Genomic DNA, 16163 nt, shown 5'->3' on the forward strand with positions numbered 1-16163 from the left:
TCCCTTTGCACTTTCTCTCTCTCTCTCTCTCTCTCTCTCTCTCATTTTTCTCATCTGTAGAGTTGGAATAAGAAAAGCAAACAGGGTGATAGCAACAAAGCCCTCTGTGAATCACAAAGGGGTGTGTGTATAAAGGTTATGACTATGACCTCTGCCGCTAATACATCTGTGACCTTGGGCCAGTCCCTCCATAATATGGGTGTCAGTCCTTTCTCCAGGAGGGAAGCGGAGAGGAGACCCTGGGACTTCGCCACCCACCTCCCCAGGGCACTCTGGCAATCCAATGAGAAAATGCATTGGGAAGCAATTTAGAAAGAAGCTGAGTTACTGCGCACACCTAAAGGATTAACATCATCAGACATTTCCCCCAATGGCAGCACTTCCTAACATTTGCAGAGCCAGGAATGTTTTAGATTCACAGAATTTTAGACCCAGGAGGGATCTTAAGAGATCATCTACTTCAGTCCCCTCACTGAAGAAAAGAACAGACATGTGAGGCTTGGGCACTGAGCGACCTGTCCAAAGTCACAAAGGCTTTGTTTCTAGACTTAAATTAAAATTACGTGACAGATGAAGACACTGAGGCGAAAAAAGGGTCAAGCAACTTGTTCTAAGCCCCCAGCTTGCAACGGACAAGGAGACACACAGAGTGAAGACTGGAAGCAAGCTTCCCAAGGCACAGCGAGGTCCAAAAACCCAACTAAAATCGTCATACAAAGAATTACTTCATTTCAAAGAAGTCTCAATGTTGGTTGGACCTACCCCCAGATTTGGGTGGGGGTGACGTGTGATAGATTTTAACACAGACGTCCTTTCTATTTTATTTTTTAAAGATCTCTTTTTAGGAAGGTGGCCTCCATTCTGACCAATAATTACAAAGCCCAGCTTTACCACTTATTATATACCTCTGTGACTTTAGGCAAATCAGCCGAGTCTCCGTTTCCTTCTTGGTAAAATTCCTCCTAAGGTACCTTTTAGCTTGGTGTAGAGTGGATACACCTGAATTCAGGAAGACTTAAACTTGAATACTGAACGTGACCCTGGGGACATCATTTAAGCACTCTGGGCCTCAGTTTCCTCAAAAGGAAGAATGGGGGAGGTGGATTGCAAGACCACCAAGGAAACTTCCAGCTCTAAATCTCTGATCATTCAGACCTATTGACAGCTTTGGGGCCTTCTCATGTCTTCAGACTTCACCTTTCTAATCTCTCCTTCAACAAGTAGTTTTTAAAAAGAAATGCAAGCCTCACATATCACTGTTCTAGACCAGCCTGGAACTTCATTGTCACAGAAACCCAAGATTTTGAGTGAGGTCGCTAGCTGGGCCATCCCTTCTCCCTTTCTCCTTTCCACCTTGTGCTCGGACCCCAAGGTCCAGCCCAAGTCCAAGGGCCTCCAACAGAACTTCCGTGAGCACCTTGGCCAACCTCCACACTCCCTAGTTTCCCAACCCCATGAATTCCTCCAGAGCGCTATCTAGGCACCCCACTTGTTCAGCAAATATGACCTAGGATTATTTGTTTTTTTCCTGTGCTTATGAGCCTTCTCTCCCCCAAACAGACCTTTACCTGCAGGGACTGAGCCTTCTCCTCCATTGCCCCTGGCACAGGGTTGGACATACAGCAGGTGATAAACATGTTCAGTGGGATGGAGGAGAACCACTGCTAGCCAGGAGTGTGGGCCTATTGTTCAGAGGCAGCCTAGGACAGTAGGCCTCTCTGCTCTCTGGAAACCAGAAGACCTTCCTTACAGTCTTTGTTTTCCTCCTTCTGGATAACTTTCTCTATTTCAGAGACATTATTATTAACTGTTTCTCTCCTCTGACATCTCTAACTACTCAGCACGGTGGAGAATGCTGATTATTGGCCTTGAGAATCAGGCCTTGGCCTGCACCCAAATCCTAACTCTGACACTAATTAGCTGTGTGATCCTGGGCATCTGACCCCTTCTGAGTCTGTTGCTTCGTCTGTTAAATGGGGGGACTGGATTGGCCCTAGGATCTAAACAGACCCTAGAGACAAGGAGTCAAATAAACCTGAATGGGAAACCAAATGATAATCTTTAAGTCTATATAATTGGTTTCCTTCATAATCCTATATAGTTTATGTACTTAAGGACATTATTCTAAGAAGGGGTCCCTAGGCTTTCCCAGATTACCAAAAGGGTCCAGGACACAAAAAAGGTTAAGAACCCGATTAGATGGGTGCCCAGTACTTGATGCATGGTCTGATCATTTGTCACACCCCCATGCAGTCAAGGAATGCACTAGCTTTTGGGGCTGCCCTTCTTCCAGTGTCTAGAGGAAAGTGATTGGGGGAGCAAACGGCAATGGGGGTGAGGAGGGGGGAGAAAAGGCCAAGAGGCAGATCTAAGCTTAACAACTTCCTAATAATTGCAGGTACCCCAAAGTGGGAGGGAGTCCTTGGGCAGCCTCCTCTCATGAGAGGTCATCAGGCAAGGTCTGGAGGATTACTCACTGACCAGGTGTGGGCTACATTAGATATCGTGAGGTCCCTTGCCACTCAGATGCTTATTTTCATTTGTGAAAACTCTTCCAAAAAGTCTTCCCCATGCTCCGCCCAAACCCCAACCCCCAGCAGCTGGTGGTGACCTCCAGCCCATCTTCCCAAGGCACTTTGTGTGTGTCTCACTCTTAAAGCTCTAACTACAACACACAATCAGCTGCTTCACGGCACCATGGGCTCTCCACCTCCTGTAGCTCTAACAGTGACCAAATTCAAGTCCACCAGCATGCATTTATTAAGCACTTCCTCTTTGCCAGGCACCATGCTAAGCTCGGGTTAAACAAAGAAAGTCAGAACAAGAATCCCTGCTCTCAAGGAGCTTACAGTCCAATGGGAGAGACAAAGTGCCACCAACTATGTACAAATTCCATGACAATGGAGACTCTGGTAGAACCTCCCCCTCCCCCCACCCCCCAAGCCAATCACTGTCTGCTGAATTAAATAGAGCAACAGTCATCTATCTACTCCCTAAAAGACTCCAGCCAAGTCGCTTCAACGGGCCTCAGTTTCCTAACCTGTAAAATAAGAGGGATATGAGATGACCTTTTTTTTTTTGCAGGGGGAAAGGCAGGACAATTAGGGTTAAGTGACTTGCCCAAGGTCACACAGCTAGTACATGTGTCAAGTATCTGAGGCCAGAGTTGAACTCAGGTCCTCCTGACTCCAGGGCCGGTGTCCCATGAGATGACCTTTTAAAGGTCCCTTCTCCTTTAAAGTTTAAGAGCTGGCACAGAATCATGGGGAAAAAACACCGGGCTTGGCATCAGGCGGTACATGTGGAAGTCTCATCCTGGCTTCTCAACACCTTTATCACCACACAATATGAGTCTCAATTTCTCTCATCTGTAGAATGGGGACACTTAGACTACCCACCTCACAAGGCTACTCTAAACCTCAGAACCCTATAAAAACGTGAGGAGTTATTATTACCCATTACTAAGTCAGACGAGCTTGTGGTTCCCAGCCATTCTGATTTTCCCAAGTTTTATCATCAGTCACAACCTCTCAGGGGCTCAGTTCCTTCATCTGAAAAGGTATCTTCCTGTTCTAACATTCTGTAATTCTACGATGCCTTGAGTAGAACCCAGGGTTGAGAACCACCCTCGCGCCCCTCTGTCCCCTTAAAGATTCAGAGGGTAGTTGACTCTTCCCTCTCCTTCGCCAAGTTCAAGCACGTCACCACCTGGAATGCAAGGGGCACACTTTGCTACTTCCCAGTCCCAGCAACACTTACCCCCTGCACCCAGGGGTGCTGCAGGACTTGGGCAGCACTCAGCCGCTTCTTGGCATCCCGGACAAGCAGCTTGGAGATGAGGTCTTTGGCTCCAAAGGAGATGTGGGCCCAGTCCTTGTCGGGGAACTCATACTTGCCTGCCTGGATGCTCTCAAAGAGCATGTTCTGGGGACAAGACCAGAGGGAAGAGACCCAAGATGAGGTTACTTGAGGAATTACCCAATAACTTTAAGAACCCTAGCCCCTGACTCACAGCCCCACTGTGGACCCCACGGGAGGTCTGGACACTGTATGTGTCACTGGGGATAGGTGAGGGAGCTGGGGAAGAGGAAACTTTGGGGTACATGATCCCTCTCTCTTGCCCCCTGAGTGTGAACGTATGTGTGTGTCTTTCTCTGGTCCCTGCTGTGGTGGTGGATGGTGCCTTTAGTCGAACGAGCTTGAGATTTCAATCCCAGCTCAGGAGCCATGTATGACTGGCTGGCTCTCTGGATCCCAGGGTCCTTCGGTGACAAATGAAAAGTGGGAAGAAGATGGCTACATGGGACCCTTCTAGCACCAGCATTTTGTGAAATAGCTTTTACAGGGCCAAGAGAAAGGTTTCAATTCTGGCTCCCCCTTGTGTGAATTTCTTAACGATCAAAATCCCAGACGATCAGAGGGAGAATCAATGAGTAAGGAGTTCAGAAACCCAGCAAGCACTGAAGAAATGCCAGGGGGCATGGCCGTGCCAGGGCCCTCACCTGGCAGGTGTGACAAGCTTCGCCCCGGTCCCAGCCGCAGTCACTGCCACAGTGGCCCACGAAGGGGGGGTAGCCGCTGAGCAGGATGTAGAGGATGACCCCGAGGCTCCACAGGTCACACCGTTTGTCGTAGATGGTGGCCTCCTCGTTGAAAGCTTCCACCACCTCAGGGGCCATGTATTCTGCAGAGCCACACTGGGAGGGAGAAGGGAGGGAGCAGGGTTAGACCTGGCCTGGCCGAGTCAGCAAACACTGGACGAAGATGTGTGAAGTGCAGGGCACAGGGGTCTGGGAGAGGAGCTCAGAACTCGGCACCAGAGGGGTCGCGGTGGTGATCAGGGTCAGTCCCTTCATTTTAGACTTATTCAGGCTAACATATATGGCAGGCGGGGTTTGAACCCTGCTGGATATTTGGGTTCCCTAGACCACCCCCACACAGCCCTTGTCCTATACAGGTCCATATTCTAGCTGGAGAGAAAGGACAAATGGAGAAAGAGGGGACCCACGGTCTCAGACTAGAGGTGCCAAGGACCTGGCATCAGGAGCTACGGGGCAGTCAGGGAGGACTTCTCAGAGGAGATGGCAATTAAAAATAATGAAGATAAACAGAGAGAAAAAGGGAGGAGGAGGAGAGAGAGAAAAGGCACAAAGGCAGGACAGACAGCACAGGTATCCAGGAGACAATTAACTGGAAGGCTGGTCTGGCTACACTGGATGGTTGAGTCCAGACTGGGCAAAGCCTCGAATGCCAGGCCAAGGAGTCGTGGGGTGAGAAGCCCGAGTGTTCCCAACTACTGTGGAAGCAAGAGGACCTGGATGTGAAGTCTCCTGGGTGACTGTCAGGCATGCCATTTTTCTTCCTGGGGAGACCTTGGAAATAATCTCTGATCCAGCCTCCTAATTTTATGATCACCATTACGACAACAGCACCTGGCACGTGCACAGTACTCTGTCTACCCAACGACTTCATGCACATTATCCTTTTTTTTTTAATTATGATGATAACTCTAGGAGGGTGGAGTTGTTATTGATGCCATTTTAAAATGAGGAAACTGAGGCAGAGCTGAAGTGGTTTGCCCAGGGCCATACAGCTACCAAGTGTCTGAGGTGTGGTTTGAAACCAGGTCTCTCAATGCAGGGAATGTTTGCTGACTGACTCACTGGCTGACTGAGCCTCAGTTTCCCCAGTCTATGAAATGGGGATAATACCTGTAACCATGCACACTTTAACGTACTGGAGCAAAGCCTCTGAGGGATGGGATGCCACGGCCTCCAAGGTCCCTTCCAGCTCTCCATCCTGTGGCCTTCTGTCTCTCACATCTACTTTCATCTGAGCCCCAGGCACACTGGCCAGGTCTGCCCAGAGTCAGGCCTCTGGCCTGGGGGCATCAGCCTCCCTTTCAAAGTGGAAGAAGAGACTACGGTCCCACAGGAGTGCGGCTGCAGCTCTATATCTCTGTCTCTCCAACGAGACACAGACTCTCTGTGCTGCCCATCGAGCGTCTGCCTAACCCCATTCTGCTGACCCCACCAGTGATGGCACCAAACCCACATATGACCCTACATTGGGCCCTAAGTCCTCCTGTGGGGCTAGAAGGGAGCATGTGCTACGGGAGGTTAGAGGCCTAGATGTGGGAGTCTGAAGACCTGGGTTTGAATCTCCCTTCTACCTGTCCTTGGGGATGCCCCTTCACTCTTGGGATAACAACAGTAGAGACACTTTTTAAGCACTGCCTGTGTGCCAGGCACTATCTCAAGCACTGGGGATCCCAAGAAAGGCAAAAGCCCTGCTCTGGGGTGCTTACAGACCATGTAACCATGCGGTGCTCTAGCCTCCCCTTCAACGCTTCTCAAAGCCACTCCCTGTGCCTGTGATAGGAGCCAAAAGGGACACCTGAGAGGAGTCCTGGCCCAGCCTCCTTCCTCCTTTTTCTCCACCTCTTTCTTCCTTGCCCTTGAAGTCTTACCCCACCTCCCCTTCACCCTCTAGGCTCACAAACTGGCCAGGGCATCAAGAGCCTGCAGGCTGGCACATGCCTTTTACTTTGCCTTTACCATGTTGCAGGAGAACTGGGGGAGCAGGAAGTCTGGGGCAGGTGGGGAAAGAAAAAATTAGTCCTCACAACTTTCCTAAGGCCCAGCAGCCTCTAGAAGGCCTGCTCGGTCCCACTAGCAAGGACAACTTTACAAGAGGTCCTGGGGGGCATGGGGGCAGCTAGGTGACATGGTGGATAGCGTGTTGGCCCTGAAGTCAGGAGGATCCGAGTTCAGATGTGACCTAAGACACTTACTAGCCATGTGACCCTGGACAAGTCACTTAACCCCAATCGCCTCAAAAACAAAACGATCAGGTCCTAGCTTTTAGTGTGCCATTCACAGGCACCTGTCATGGGAGACTCAAAGACAGGGGGACCTGCACCACAAAGATCACTGGCTTGGGAGTCAGGAGATTAAATCAGATAGCATCTGTAAATGTCTTTGCCGACCTTTAAATGGACATTAGGACTGTGATTATCCTTCCTTCTCTTCACATGCGGGCATCACCACCTATTATCAGAGTGAGGCTGGGTGGCTTTGTCACATAACCTGCCTGGGCTTTAAGAGTCTTCACTAAAATGAGCCTGACTCAGGGCATTTTCTCTGGTGGCCCCATTCCCTCCTCACCTCGGCCTCCCAGCTTCCTTCAAGGCCCAGCTATGCCGCCCCACCCCCCTTTTACAAGAAGCCTTTCCAGACCCTTCTTCCTTGTAGTGCCCTCCCTCTGTGGGTCATCTCCTGTTTCTCTGGCCTATAGCTTCTGTTTGTACATAGATTGGGTGCTCCCTGAGGGCAGGGACTGTCTTTTGCCCTTCTTTGTACCCCCAGCACTTTGCACAGTGCCAGGAGCCAATCAACACCTACGGCCAGACTAACGAAGGAATTATTCCAGAAAGCGCAGAATTGGAGGCAGAGCTGGAAGGGCTCCAAGAGACCATCAAATCTAACTGCCCGCCCCCTCATTCTACAGATAAAAAGACTGAAGCCCAGGGGTGACAGCACACAGCCAGGGAGGGTCTGATCTTTCTTAAGGTCCCTTCCACTGGCAGCCAGCCAGCAGGCACACAAGGGGTTAAGGCAGAGCCGGCGCTAGCCAGCCACGGGGACTTTCCAGCCTCCCCAGAGCCGTGAGGGGGAGGGGAAGAGGGAGGCCCTCTGCGCACGAGAGACAGGAAGCCTGATGGGGAGAAGAGGGGGGGCTGGGCAGCTCTCCCCTACTTCTCTACCCAGACAGCCCCTGCTCTACGAGACAAAGCCTAACTTTGTGCCAGAGAGGGGAAGATTGTCTGAGATGCCAGGCCCAGCAGCATGGGGGGAGTGAGGGGCTGTCCTAGCTCCAGCTGGGAGAGTCACCTTCCCTACCCAGCAGGACTGGGTTGCATCAGCTCCTTCCCCGCCCAGACTGGGCTTCCAGCCAAGGATTCTGCCTTGGGGAGGGGCGGAAGGGCCAAGCAGGAGGGGCTCAGCTCCCTCCTTGGCCCCTGCAGGAGTAAGGCTGACCCCTTCTCAAAAAAGGACTCTGGTCAGGGGCCACCTCCCTCTTGGAATCGCCCCTTGGCCTCAATTTATCCACCTGAGAATTAGCACCAGAAGGTGCACCGAACAAATTTGTGAAACCATGTGCCTACCTCGCCCCAAGTGGGAGGCACAGGTTGGTAAGGCAGTGGCCAGGGAGCTCTCTGTGGGCTATTCCCCTGCTTTTGTTGTTCCAGGGGAAGGTTAGGGTAAGAGGTTGTGTCAGAGGCTACTGGCATTGGGGGGCAGAGCAGGGACAACCCCCAAACTCTGGCCTTAACCAAAGGGTGGGGCGGGATGGGATGGATGGGTGCCAAGTGGCTGGTGGGCAGGGATTTCATGGAACCGAAGGGCTAGGAGACACACAGAGCCAACCAAAGCTCAAGTCTTCCCTCTAAAACCCCGCCCATCTCTCAGTTTTCAACGCCACCCCACCCCAAACACACATATGTGCACCCAGGGGTGCCCCAGTGCCTCAAAGCCCCTCCTCCCTCCCTTTGCCCAAGCCTCGCCTGACCCATTTCTGGGTGCCCTGAGCGTCGGGGCCCCACCCTCCCACCCAATCAGAGCGGCTGTTGCTAAGGCGAGCCCTAAGCTCTCTCTCTCCCTCTGGCTCCTCCCATGCTGCTGGGCTCCGCTCCAGGCCAACCAGGAATGGGGGTGTTATGTAACTCTGGGGCCCATGGGGGCAGGGCAAGTTACAGCCCCAGAGAAAAGAGGAGGCGAGGGCAATGCTGAGCCCAGCATCCCACAGGAATGGCCCAGGAGGAGCCAGCAAGCTGGGAAGCCCGGGGCCAAAGCATCCCCAGTGGATCCTGATCTGCCCCCTCCCTTAAAACTCAGTGGTCATTGCTCCCAGGCACAGACAGCCACACAGCCATCCAGCTTAGAGCTACAGTGACCCTGACCTCATGGTACTGGCCTACTCAGTTTAAATCCACATCATCCCTGGCTCCCTCTCTCTCCCCGACTCTCCAGAGTCACAGTGCAGGCTGCCAGGACAATGGAGGGAAGCAGAGGCAGAGTAGAGGGTTTCCTAACCCCTCAGGCCAGGGTGGGCACTTGCCTCCCAGCCTCACCACCCATGGGCCAGCTGACCTACAGGCTAGCTCAGGGCACCCCTCAAAGACAGGCCAGGGGCCGAGGGACAACTCTTGCCTCCACCTCTGGGGACCAAGTATCACACACCTGCTAAGCCCAGCGAAAACAGCCCAGGGCAGCTGCCTTCACTGCCCCCATGCAGGTCAGTAGTGAGCAGGACTTACCGGCGTGAGCAGCTCTGGGGTGGAAATGGGAGAGCAGTCACCATTGAGCTTAATGCCACTGCCAAGGTCAAAGTCGCAGATCTTGACTGGAGAAACCTGGCAGCCGGAGTGGAGAGTGGGAGACAGGCAGGTACATGAAACACAGGAACCCCAGCCCTCAGTGAACACCCTCCCCTTCCAAGCGCATTCGTCAGACCTTCGAGGACTTTCCCCATGTCCACCTTGGGGGATGGGCCGTTTGGGTAGTATGGTCATTCCTACGCTACAAGTGGGGAAACTGAGGGTCCGAGATCAAGGAATTTGTCCAGGGCTACCCAGCTTGTGAGTGTCAGAGGTGGGACCTGACTGCAGATCTCCTGCCTCCCAGGTTCGTCATTTTTTCCTACTAAACCACTGGCCCTCCCCACCCCAGACCCTACCCCGTCATAGCCCACTGGCCTCTGACACATCCTCGTGAGAGGGGCCAGGAGTAGAGGAGGTGGTGTCCGCCCGCACCAGCGGCTCCACATCCCTCTGGTCTCAGGGCAGCCCCACAAAGGCTCAACTCCCCAAGCAACGTGGAGGTGGGCCTGAGACCACAGGCAGCCTTGGGACACTGCCAGGACACCATGACCGGGGATACTCTTTTTTTCCTGTTAGCCCCTGGCTGCATGCACCTCTCTCTCTGCCTTGCTCTCCTTTCCATGAGCACCCCAACCCAGCCCAGCATCCCTTGGAGCAGGAGAGCACTTTTATACAGTGTCCTCAGAAGGCTCTAACAGGGGGCATCACACACTCCCCCATTTTACAGATGAAGAAACCAAGACCTGATGGAAAGCAGCACCCTAGCACTCAGACCGTGAGCCAGCTACAGGAGCAGAATGTTACAATGGGAAGAGCACGGAACGGGGAGTCCTAAGACCTAGGTTCAAGCCTCCTCATTGCTCTGAGCTCTAGCTTTCACCTCTGTAAAATAAGTGGGGTTGGACCACATCAGGGACACTTACACAATGGCCCACAGACCCCCCCCCCCAGGGGTCCATCATGAGACTCCAGAGGGTCTGTGAACTTGTGTTTTAAATATCTTTTTAAAATTTATTACATTTATTATCAATATCTTTATAAGTACATTTCACATCACTTGTAATCCTTTGTTTTTTTATTTTATGCCTTAAAAAAAAAAAGGGATTCTGAGAAGGAATACATTCTGAGGTCTCCCCAGGCCTACTGCCAAAGGGTTCCCTGCCCCAAGCAATGCCCTTAGACTAGGGGATGGATAAGGGCCTTTCCGGCTCTGACAGCCTGTGCTTCTGAGTCAGCCACAGAGTTGGTGACTCAAGAAGCCCCTGCTCTAGAGTCTGCAGCCCAAGGGGCCCATTGCTCCCCTCCCCCCAGGTTCAGGGTTCCTCTCAGGAGCCTCTCCTCACCTGGTCAGGATTTTCACAGAGGATGTTTTCAGGTTTAAGATCCCTGTGTGCAATCCCTGGGGAAAGTCAGACAGCAGAGGCAATGTCAAGGGGGAGTCGAGGAGGGAGGACAGGGCTAGGTTTTCTCAGGAGGCCTAAGGAGTCGGGGCCTGAGGCTCCCTCCAATTAGGGGGTGGGGAGGGGATCCTGCATCAAGCTTCTCAGCAGGAGGCAGACAGCTGTGTGGCTGGTGCTGGGAGGGGTAGGGTGGGAAAGAGGGGAGGAAAGAGAGGGAGGGGGCCCAGGCTTCTGGCCCGACCCTCCGCTTCTCTCCCAAGTCCCCTCCCCTTGTACCCTGACATCGCCCACCTTTATTGTGCAAGAAGTCAAGGGCGCTGGCAATGTCCTGGACCACCATGCTGGCCTCAAGCTCGTTGAAATGACGTCGCTGATGGATATGAGAGAGGATGGAGCCTGCCAGGGGGCAGAGGGGAAGAGGGCAGTAAGGCACAGGTCATGGGGGAGGGCCAGTCTCATTCCCACCCCACACAGGACCCTAGAAGCCCAGTGAGGCCACCTTTATACAGCTTCGTTGGTGTGCATTCTATTGGCTTTCCTCACAACCACCCAAGGAGGCAGACAGTGCAAGTGTGATCATCCCTGTTTTCAGAGGAGAGAACCAAGGCTCAGAGCGCTGTGCTGCATAGAATTATCCAGCTAACAAGGGTCTCGGGATTCAAACAGGTCCCCTCTGACACCGAGTTTAGTGCTCTTTCCACTAAAACACACTGCGTCTTGGGATGCTACTGAGAAAGGTGACCAAGCCTGCCTCCTGCATCTTCTGGCTCTAGGGGAATCAGCATTACCACTGTGGAGATCATGCCTCCCATCCACAGGACTTTATGGTTCACCGCTGCACGGAGAGGAGGGGCCATCCCTGCCCTCCCTCTTCTACCAGAGGGGAAAGCTCAAATGCAGAGGGGCAGTGACTTATTTGGGGTCACAGAGTCCCTCGGCAGCTCTGAGACTCACCTCTAGGTGTCTAACCCCAACTACAGACACCCTTCTCCCACACCTGGCTCGCTTCTCCCCCAACGTGCACCAGGACAGATGGACAAAGAAGTCAGTTTAGGCTTGACCTCAGCAAGAACTTCCCAACCAGATAATTCTGTGAGTGAAACCAGCTGCTCCGACAGGTAACAGGTCCCTCCCCACACTGGAAGTCTCTAAGCAAAGGCTAAGTAACCATTCTTAGGTATACTGAAAAAAGGATTTGCAGGGAAGCCAGGGACTAGTTAGTCTCATCTGGTCTATTTCCTTCAAGACTCAGCTCAAACCTCACCACCCCCCCCCTTTTACTAGCCCACTGCCCCTCTGGAGAAGATACAAGATATCATCTCTCCCATGAGAATGTAAGCTCCCTGAGGCCAGAGATGGATTTTGCCTTTTTTTTTTTGTATCCCCATCACTTAGCCCTATGCTTGGCACACAGAAAACACTTACTAAATGCCTGCTGGCTTGACTTGTCTAGATGCCCACTAAGGACCCTTCCCTATCAAAGATCCTGCACCTCTGAATCTGGAACACCCTCAAAAAAAACCCCATGCTTACTGACTCTTTTATGGTCTATCACATGGGAATTTCTCCAAGCCCTGCCTGAACTAGCTCCCGTTTCCAGCCTGTCCCAGAAGAGCCAGCGGCCTGCCTGCCAAGACAAAACCACTTTGCTAAGTCTGACAATTCCCTAAGATGCCAAGAAGGTGCTGCTACCTGCATCGTTGGGGGCATTCCCTCATTCAGGAGTTCCTTAGGCCAGGAGCATCAAGCTCAAACAGAAATAGGGGCCACCAAGTATACAAGGATCCCTGTGGGCCACATGTAGTCTCATCATCTCTATTTTATTGTATTCCTATTTATTTTGTTAACTATTTCCAAATGGTATTTTACCCTGGTTTGGGCCTCATTCCGGAGTACTGGGGGCTGAGTGTTTGACACTCCTGCCCCAGAACAGCTGTTCTCAATATGTGAGACACTTCCAGAGGATCCACCAAAGTTAAAATGATTTTCATAATAATTCTAAGACATAACCCACAGAAATGAAGGTTCTTGGGGTAGTGGGTCAGGGTCCTTGATCATCTTCAAGCGGATAAAGGGCTCCCAAGACCAAAAAGCTTGAGAACCGCTGTCCCAGACTAATGAGATCCTAGGTCCAGCCCCAATCTTTTTCTTAAAATCCCATCTTCTGAGTATCTAAGGAGGATCTATTCCTAGTCTGCTGTGGAAGGGAGTCCTCTATTCCCCTTAAAGAATCCTCTATTCTCTTTGAAGATTTCATGGATTTTAATCATCTCTTCTTTTAACCTAAGTCTTTCATGTCAGGAGTTGGGAGCGGGGTGAGAAGAGGGAGGAATGGGGTGCTAATGCCCTACGGGATCAAGGGGAGAGCCCAAGACATGCACCCGCAGCTTCAGAATCCTCCAATACTTACCACCCCGCATCTTCTCAAACACCAGGTAGAATCTCTCTTCTTCTTCAAAGAATTCTATCAGTTCAAGGACATTTCTGGGAGGGAAAGAAGAAGGGAGGGGGGGGCAGGAGAAGGTGCTTCAGTTGTCAATCCCCCCCATTCCAGCCTCTTATACACAGCCTTTGCCCCTGAAGGAGGATCTGAATTCCCTGACACTTTAGGGGAAGGGGCTGTGCAGTAGAAGCTAGCCTCACTGCGTTAGGGCTAGAAACAGGGGAGGGAAGAGGAGTGGACCTTAGTGGAGATGGTCCTGCCCATCAAAATGACCCCCATCAGAGAACCGAAGGCCTTTATCAATAGGCAAGCTTAGAAATGCAGTATGGACATGGGACAGGACTATAGGAGGAAGCCAAGGCAGAGAGATGGAAGTGGGGATTCAGGGAGAAAGAAGGATTCATTACCGATGTCCCTGGCACTGGTACAGCATCTCTACCTCCCGAAACACGCGACTCCGTATGTGGCCCAGGCGCTTCTCGATGATCTGAAAAAGAGCAAGGCTGGTGGAGTCACCAAGAAGTTGGGGGCCGCCCAGCAGGCCCAAAGGACTCCAAAACAGCCCAACAGGAAGAGGGGTGGCTTCAGGAAGGCCCTCAGACCTGCTGCTCATCACCAGGCGTGAAATGCAAATATTCTTTATTCCTTCCTAGCTAAATGTTTAGAGTTCTCTATTAAAATGTAAATCTCCAGGGCAAGGGGACTGGAAGTCTCAGTTCCTCCCCTTTTAAGATAAGCCGGGCCTCTGGACAAGAAGAGACAGGAGGGCAAACACCAAACTGTCCAGTTTTGTCCAGAGCCAACCCCGCTGCTTTTACTGGCCTCCTTTCTTCCTTTCCAGACCTGGGGACAGAACAAGATCCATAAATGCTAGCTATTGTCATTATGGTGACTGTCATTATCCCTGCTGGAAGGATGAAGATATCACTCGTTTCACTACAGGACCCCCATCAAGTTCATGGATAGGCGCTGGGGTATAATGCAAACGACACTTAGGACTCGGGAGGAAAAGGACCCAGGCAGCTGGGGGAATTATAGCTCTGGCCCTGGAATCAGGAAGTCCTGAGCTCAAATCCAGTGTCAGACACTTAGCTGTGTGACCCTGGGCAAGCTACTTCACCTCTCTAGGCCCCTTCTCCATCTGTAAATTGGGGGTGAGAACACCACCTACCTCCTGGGGTTGTGATGAGGCTCCAAAGAGATAATATTTGTGAAGTGCTTAGCTCAATGCCCTGAACATAGTAGGTACCTTATCTAGGTCAGCTTTAATCCAGGCTCTGGGAGTTATTTAACTAGACTATAAGCTCCTTGAGGGCAGGGACTGTTTTGTTTTGGTCTTTCAATCTCCAGAACCTAGAACTGTGCTGGACCCAACATTTGTTCAATTGAATTTGACCTCTGAGGTTGTTTTCTCATCAGTAAAATAAGCCGATACACACTCCCTGTTTCACCAGGCTGCCATGAAGAAAACGCTTCAGAGATGGGAGTTTTCACTCGGACCAAATGACTGAACTTTATCTCAGGTTTATAGAACCCTTTTAAGGTTTACAAAGCATTTCCTTCAAAACACTCCCAGGAATTACAGGTCATGTGATTATGCCCTCTGTCTCTGAGGTCATTCCAGATTCTAAACACCACTATCCCATGTTACTAATGGGGAAACTGAGGTATTAAATGACAAACAGCCACGAAGAGGCCAGGGGAGCACTAACAAATGTTCAGGTAGGGTCTCAGATTAAGTGTGGACGCCAAGCTCGTTTCCAGGCAGAAACCATCCTTTCTAGCCCTGTTTCTGCTGCTGTCTGTATGACCTTGAACAATCGCTGATCTCAGGACCTCCAAGTTCTCTGACATACACCTAGCAATGCCATGAGGATGCCTCTTTTAAGTATAAAGTATCACACAGTCATGCTCAGCAGAAGAAAAAACCCCTAACGGCAAGGGTCTCCCAAAACCATACACAGAGAAAAACAGCAGGACACTTTTCTCCCCTAACCTCTACAGGAGTTAATCAGTCCCAGAACCTGTGCTGACCCCTCCTCCCCCATCTCCAGAAGACTAAAGGCAGATACTTATCTCTCCCCCCACCCCAATCCTTCCACCTCCCTGAACAAAGTGCAAACCAGCACTGCAGGGGCTGGGCCATTCACTGGTCAGTGGATGGTCCTGGACAGATCCAGTCCCAATTCCCTGCAGCCCCAACCCTCACCCTTGCCATGGAGATTCCCCATAGGGAAATGTGAGAATGTGTGCTCGTATTTTACTGGGGGGTGGGGGAGAAATGTGTGCAGTGTTTCTGTCTAGCCTCTCAGGTGCCAGAAGCCTCTCTAACAGTGGACTGCTCTAGGCTTCTCATCAAGGGAAGGGAAAGCCCCTCCCCATGCTCCCCTCTTCCCTAAAAGAACCCTCTGCACCACCCTCCCCCATCGATGGGCCATCCATCTTGAAACAGATTGGGGTGGGGGGGAGGTGTCGCAGAAAAAGAGAGAGAGAGAAATCTCGCCATGATGGGGACTTGGCAAAAGGAAGCTTTGTTCCTTTCATAGCAGAGCCTGCCGGGTAAAGAAAGCTCCCCGGGGAGCGCTAACCCCGCAGCTGCCATCCTCCAGCTGGCCTCCCCCCTCCCCATAAGTCAAGCTCTTCAACCAATAGAGGAGAAGAGGAGGGGGTGGGCAGCCTAGCCTCTACCCCTTGGCCAGTTCCTATGACAGAGAAAGCCACTTAAAGGGATAGAGCCTCCATGGGAACTTCCTTATCTCTACACTGAGGCTATCTCCCTTCAGCACCCACCCTCCAACCCATGGCACCTAGAGATGGAGCCAGGAGGTACGCCGAGCAGTGGAAGAAACCCTGCACTAGAGACTTGGGTGGGGGGCAACCCCAGCTATAAGAAGGTGGGCGAGCTGCTTGATGACCTCAGCAAAAAAAAAAAAAAAGC

At 51.7% G+C, this 16163-nt stretch overlaps 1 protein-coding gene across 1 annotated transcript in view; it reads right to left on the bottom strand.

The window, feature by feature from the left end:
* Window positions 1–16163, bottom strand: part of MKNK2 (MAPK interacting serine/threonine kinase 2) — a 34599-nt gene that overhangs the window by 4794 nt on the left and 13642 nt on the right. Inside the window, exons 6-12 of the mRNA XM_036760816.1 lie at window positions 13633–13712; window positions 13193–13266; window positions 11074–11178; window positions 10726–10781; window positions 9320–9415; window positions 4503–4697; window positions 3760–3924 (exon numbers count right to left, since the gene is read on the bottom strand). Coding sequence (XP_036616711.1) covers window positions 3760–3924; window positions 4503–4697; window positions 9320–9415; window positions 10726–10781; window positions 11074–11178; window positions 13193–13266; window positions 13633–13712 — 771 coding nt within the window. The remainder of the gene's footprint in view (window positions 1–3759; window positions 3925–4502; window positions 4698–9319; window positions 9416–10725; window positions 10782–11073; window positions 11179–13192; window positions 13267–13632; window positions 13713–16163) is intronic.

Source organism: Trichosurus vulpecula, chromosome 1 (genome assembly GCF_011100635.1).
Source record: "Trichosurus vulpecula isolate mTriVul1 chromosome 1, mTriVul1.pri, whole genome shotgun sequence".
Classification (NCBI taxonomy): Eukaryota; Metazoa; Chordata; class Mammalia; order Diprotodontia; family Phalangeridae; genus Trichosurus; species Trichosurus vulpecula.